Source organism: Acomys minous (assembly GCF_964271855.1).
Source record: "Acomys minous genome assembly, chromosome: 7".
Classification (NCBI taxonomy): Eukaryota; Metazoa; Chordata; class Mammalia; order Rodentia; family Muridae; genus Acomys; species Acomys minous.
Window position 1 is genome coordinate 32,407,170 of NC_140488.1, and position 6,046 is coordinate 32,413,215.

The 6,046-nt window shown below is 38.5% G+C and overlaps 1 protein-coding gene across 1 annotated transcript; it reads right to left on the reverse strand.

Annotated features, from left to right (window-relative positions):
- Positions 1–3,537: 3,537 nt before the first annotated feature.
- LOC311601141 (Y-box-binding protein 1-like) lies at positions 3,538–4,551 on the reverse strand (the record flags this gene model as incomplete). Its single annotated transcript, XM_084788567.1, is given in 2 exon segments — positions 3,538–3,987; positions 3,990–4,551. Coding segments are annotated over 2 exon segments (969 nt in total). The 3' UTR covers positions 3,538–3,580.
- Positions 4,552–6,046: the final 1,495 nt, after the last annotated feature.

Consider the following 6,046-nt stretch of genomic DNA (forward strand, 5'->3'; position numbering starts at 1 on the left):
AAGAAATAATATTTCAGCATCCAGATGACATCACTGCCCAATAAATATACCTTACTATCAGGAAATTTAAGGAAACCATGGACTCAATCATTAGTCAAAATAAGTGGTCATAAGTAATCCTGTAAGAGAATGCTGTAAGAATTTAAAAGTTTACTTAAGTAAACTCAATGATCTTGAAGAGATACAGAAAGCCATTTCATTTCCTTAACAGAATGCTAACAAATATAAAAATAACTTGTTCTTTGAGGATTTCTTACAGTGTGTTTTGATCATATTCACCATGCGTCTCCTACTTCTACGTGCTCTTTCTAGATCCACATATCCTTCCTTTCCCATGCATTTTAAGGTTATTCATTTCCTATCACAGAAAATTTGTGTTTCCCAAGTATACATGGAGGTGTTGCTTTCTCCTAAAACATGGAAAAACAAATTAAAGTGAATGAGGTGAATAATCTATAAAGATAAAACAAAAAGATAATGGAAGTTGATAATAGCAGGGTAGGTCAACTATAATAGAAATAATTAGTTTCTTCAAATACAGAAGAAAAGTCTACAAATGATGGTGTAGCTTAGGCATGGTGAAAAACACATTTAATACTAGCATTTAGGAATCATAGGAAGTTGGATTTCTATGATTTTCCTGTCATCTTGTTCTACATAGCAGGAGTAAGCAGCTGCCACTTCTCTTGGGAATGTCATATTTATCTACCCTCCAAAAAGTCCCCAGAATTCCAAACATAAACTATCCTCAGCAAGCAAAATTACGTGTTTGCTAGAACACAAGGCAAATAATAGAACACTACTGTGGAAAATCGGAAACAGCCCATATCCTATACTTGGGAGTAAAACAAAAACATTCATATGACATTCCTGTGTTTTTAAAGAAACCCAAAATTATATCTACACTATTAATTTATTTAGTTAAACGCAGTTTCACTGTGGATCACTGGCTGTCCCCTTCTAACTGTCACAACCCTTTTTCCTTCCCCTTCTACTTCCATGTCTTTCCCTGCTGACTATACTTATTACAGAAAACATTTAGTGTTAAAAAAGTGTTAAGAATAAGGATATTATTGTCAATAAATAGATATCTACATGTAGAGGAATGAAGCTAGATGCTTATTCATCATCACCTAAAAAAAAGAACTGAAAAAATATCTTAAAGATTTAAATGCAGGACATAAAACTGAGAAAGTAAGTAGCCACTGGGCACACATGCTACTGCCACATGCCTGGCTGGCAGGCAGCTCTTGAACTCCCCAAGGTGCAGAGCAAGCTGGGATCTTAAAAACACCTTAAGAACACTGTAGGTTTTATGCCATGCAGACACCACAGTCAGGAATATTAGTGGATATAACCTCAGGTAACACAAAAATCCACAGATTTTCTGGGGTCCAAGCAAGTACTGGGCACATGCTACAACCAGAGATATCACAATGAGAAGAGATCAATGTAAAAATACAAGAAACAATCCACAGGTCCATTTGATATCACCAGAAACCAGCAGTCCCATCACCATAACAATCCCTGGAAATAATATCACATCTGACATATAAGAGAAGGATTTCAAATCTGAGGTAATGAAAGTGATAGAGGCCTTAAAGAAGAAAATAAATCCCTCAAACTAGAACAGGAATACACAAAATAAGAAATGAAAGAATTGAACAAATCATTTAAATAAATTAGTGAAAGGTAAGAAACTACAATCAAATAGGAGTACTAAATGAATAAAAAGGATTCAAGACATAAAAATTGAGATAGAAACAATGAAGGAAACACAATCAGAGGATATCCTGGAAATAGAAGACCTAGGGAAGAGGACAGGATTTGCAAACACAAGAAGCATCAAGAGAATAAAAGAGATGGAAGAAAGAATCACAGGAATAGAAGACATGACAGAAGAAATCAATACCACAGTCATAGAAAATGTTGAATAAATAAAGCTCCTGACACATAACATGCAAGAAATCAGGCACACAATGAAAAGACCAAACTTAAGAATAATAGGATAGGAAGTAAAAGGAGACTGCAGCTCCAATGCCTAGAAAATAGTTTCAACAAAATCTTAGAAGAAAACTTCCCCAACCTAAAATAAAATGTTCATGTAAATACAATAAGCCTATAGACTCCAAGTAAATTGGATCAGAAAAGAAATTCCTCTACCACTATAATAACCAAAGCACAGAACATACAGAACAAAAAAAGAATATTGAAAGCTACAAGATAAAAAGGCCAAGTCACATATAGGCAAACCTATCAGAATTACACTTGACTTCCCAACAGAGACTATAAAATTCAGAAGGGCCTGGAAAATTTTCATGCAGACATTAAGAGACCACAGATGCCAACTCAGACTACTATACCCAGCAAAATTTTCAATCACCATAGGTAGAGAAAACAAGATATTCCACAACAAAACCAAGTTTAAACAGTACCTAGCCATACATACAGCCTTACAGAAGATACTAGAAGGAAAACACCAATCCAAGGAGGGTAACTTTACCTAGGAAAACAAAGGAAATAAATAATCCTACATCCACAAAACCAAAATAAAGGAAGCTCACACACATGTTCTACCACTAACCAACATAAAAAATAGGAACCAACAACCACTGGTCATTAATATCTCTCATTATCAGTCGTCTAACTACCCAATAAAGAGACACAGGTTGACAGAATGGATAGGAAAGCAGGACCCATCAGTCAGCTGCATATTAGAAACACACCTCAGCAAGAAAGATAAACATTACCTTAGAGGAAAGGGCTGGAAAATGATTTTCCAAGCAAAAAGACCCAAGAAGCAAGATGGTGTAGTCATTCTAGTATCTAATAAAGCAGACTTTCACCACAGCTAATCAACAGATACGGGAAGGATACTTCATATTCATCATATGAAAAGACACCAAGGTGATGTCCCAATTCTGGTTATCTATTCATAAAAGAAATATTACTATCTCTCTCTCTCCTCCCTCTTTCCACTTTCCCTCATTACCCGCTCCTTTGCTTCCTCCCTCTCTTAATCCCTCCATCTGTCTCTCTCCTCTCTCCCTACCTGCCTCTAGCTCCCTCTCCCTTTCTCTGATTTGTGAGTAACCAGAGTGTGGCATGGAATTCTAGCATGACTTCACTGATGTTGTTTCAAATAAACGAGAATGAATATATATATATATATATATATATATATATATATATATCCTTTATTAACACGTGCTTGAATTTACTGACATTTTTAAAAAGTTGTAAACTTTTATTGCAAATTAAAAATAAAGTTCTTAAAAATCTCAACTTGAGCAGATATTTAACAATTTAAACACCACTAAACGTGTATTGAGAAAATCAGGCCTTTAAAAAACCGTATTTGTCACTATAAAAAAAAGACATCATTATGAAAAATAATAAAAAAAAACCTGATTATGCATAGACAATGCAGAAAGTTCTAGAGTATCTGTTCAATGGGTAAAAGCAGGAGGGTAAAGTCTTCAGCTCTAATCATTGTTCTTTTCTTATTACTAGAATTTCATTTTCATTTTTCCTTGTTGGATGACCAAACCGGCTGATGGTAGAGATGGTTAGCCTGCATTTAGTCAGCCCCGCCCTGCTCAGCCTGGAGAGCTTGCGGATTCTCAGCTGGTGGATCAGCTGCCTTTGTCTCTTTGCCATCTTGTGGTTTACGGATTTCCGGGTGTCTGTATCTGTAAGTGAAGTTGCAGTCACACCGACCTTGAGGTGGCTGCTGACCTTGGGTCCCAGAGGCTCCTTGATGTTCCTTGTCCTCTTCCTTGTGGTCCTCGCTAGGCTGTCTTTGGCGAGGAGGGCCCCTGCAGAATCGTGGTGTGTAGCCCTGATACATATTCGGTCTCACCGGTCTGCCTTGCTCTTGTGCACCCTGCTTGTCAGCACCCTCCATCGCTTCTCCTTGGACAAGCAGAATGGAATACTGTGCTCCACGTCCATAGCGTCTCCGCAGAAGTAATGTGGGAAACTTCACTTAGAAAATGGCCAGCGCTGTGGGGCCTGGCCTTCAGAAGAGCTTTCTGATCCCTCACTCTTTTCCTCACTCTGGTTGTTCTGGTAGTTTTGCTGGTAATTGCATGGAGGAACCCCCCAACCTCCATAGCATGTGTAATTCTTCCGGTCTGCCGCGTATTTACTGCCTTGAACCACAACACCACGAGGGCCTGTAACATTTGCTGCCTCTATACCCTTTTCTCCTTCTACAATATCAAACTCCACGGTCTCTCCATCTCCTACACCATGAAAGTACTTCCTGGGGTTGTTCTTCTTTATGGTTCTATGGTGCACAAATACGTCTTCCTCGATGTAATTCCTGTTCATGAAACCATATCCGTTCCTTACACCGAACCATTTTACTGTTCCCAAAACCTTGGTCTGGATGACCTTCTTGTCCTGGCAGGCGGGTGCCTCTGAGGTGGGGCCCTCTGGGCCACCACTGTCTGTGCCATTCTCCTTGGAGCTGGGTGTGTTGGCTGCTGCACTGAGGGCGGTAGCGGAGGTAGTAGGCGATTGCTTGGTCTTGGCCTTTCTTCTCATGGTTGAGCTGTTGGTGACTGGGCCAGGCAGCCTAGGCCAAGGCTCTTCCTGATTGTGATGGTGATTATGTTGCCATGGGCCGTGGGGCCCTCAGGGCTCTCTGGGGGCCTGCTCTTGGTTTCCACTACCAATTGAACTAACTCAAGAATGACAACTGGATGTCACAATTCCGACTCTCACAGAAGAGACATCCACCAGTCTCACAGACATAGACATAAAGATCCTGGACACAGAGCAAAGTTCTAAATAGAATTCAGATGAAGTTCTAGAGTCATTTCCATTCATGTCATAAACAAGGTGAGGGTGCCTGCTGTCCTTGCTATTAATACTATTAGGGATCTCCTTTGTCAGGCCGTGGTGGTGTACACCTTTAATTCCACCACTCGGGAGGCAGAGGCAGACCGACCTCTGTGAGTTTCAGGCTAGCCTGGTCTAAGGAGCAAGTCCAGGACAGCCAAGGCTACACAGAAAAACCCTGTCTGGAAAAACAAAAACAAATAAACTAACCAACAAACAACTATTATGGAAATTCTACCTTAGTTAATAAATTAGGGAAAATGAGTGATGTAGATGCTTAAAAGAAACTCATAAACTCCTGATTGTTCCAATTATGTTCTTTAATAGGAGGATAAAGATGGACAGTGATCTTTTTTACAATTATGATAAATGGTCATCTGTCAGAAAATCATGGAGCAAGCATACTTAACAGCTTACCTCATGAAATTCAGAACTGGACAAGGATTCCCTTGGTTACATCATGGTTAGACAAGCTTAGTGAGCACTAGGCTATGGAAACACCCTACCCTTGGTTACCAGTGGATTGAAAATAGTAACTGGTTGAGAGGAGGAAAAGAAACAAAACCCTAAAGCCTTAGAAAGGAAGAAATAATAACATCATGTACTACTTGTAGAAAATATGGTTGTGCATAGACAATACCTAAGATAATTAGAAAATAAATATTTGCATTGACAAATGAATTAGGTTCTTTTCAAGAGGACCTGGGTTCTATTCCCAGCTCAAAACTGTCTGTAAATATGAGATCTGACACCCTTACAAAGATTTAAATGCAGGTAAAACACCATCCACACAAATAAAAATAAACAATTTTTTTAAAAAGCTCAGAACTGGGTATGATGGTGAACACCTTTAATCCCAGCACTCAGGAGGCAAAGGCAGGCAAATCACTATAAGTTAGAGGCCAGCCCAGTTGACAATGTGAGTCCAGAACAGTCAGGGCTAGTACATAGAGAAACCCTGTGGAGAAAAACCAAATATAAAGAAATACATAAATATTAAAAACCTCAGAATTCAGTAAGAATAGCAATGATGATGATGATGATGTGTGTGTGTGTGTTTAGAGCCTTGTAAACTTCCTAATAATGCAATAGAAGCTTACTCAATAAATATCAATAATATTATAATATATTATGTATAATATTAGATTATTATATATTGATATAGTAAATATCAATAGATATCAATTGAATGAATGAA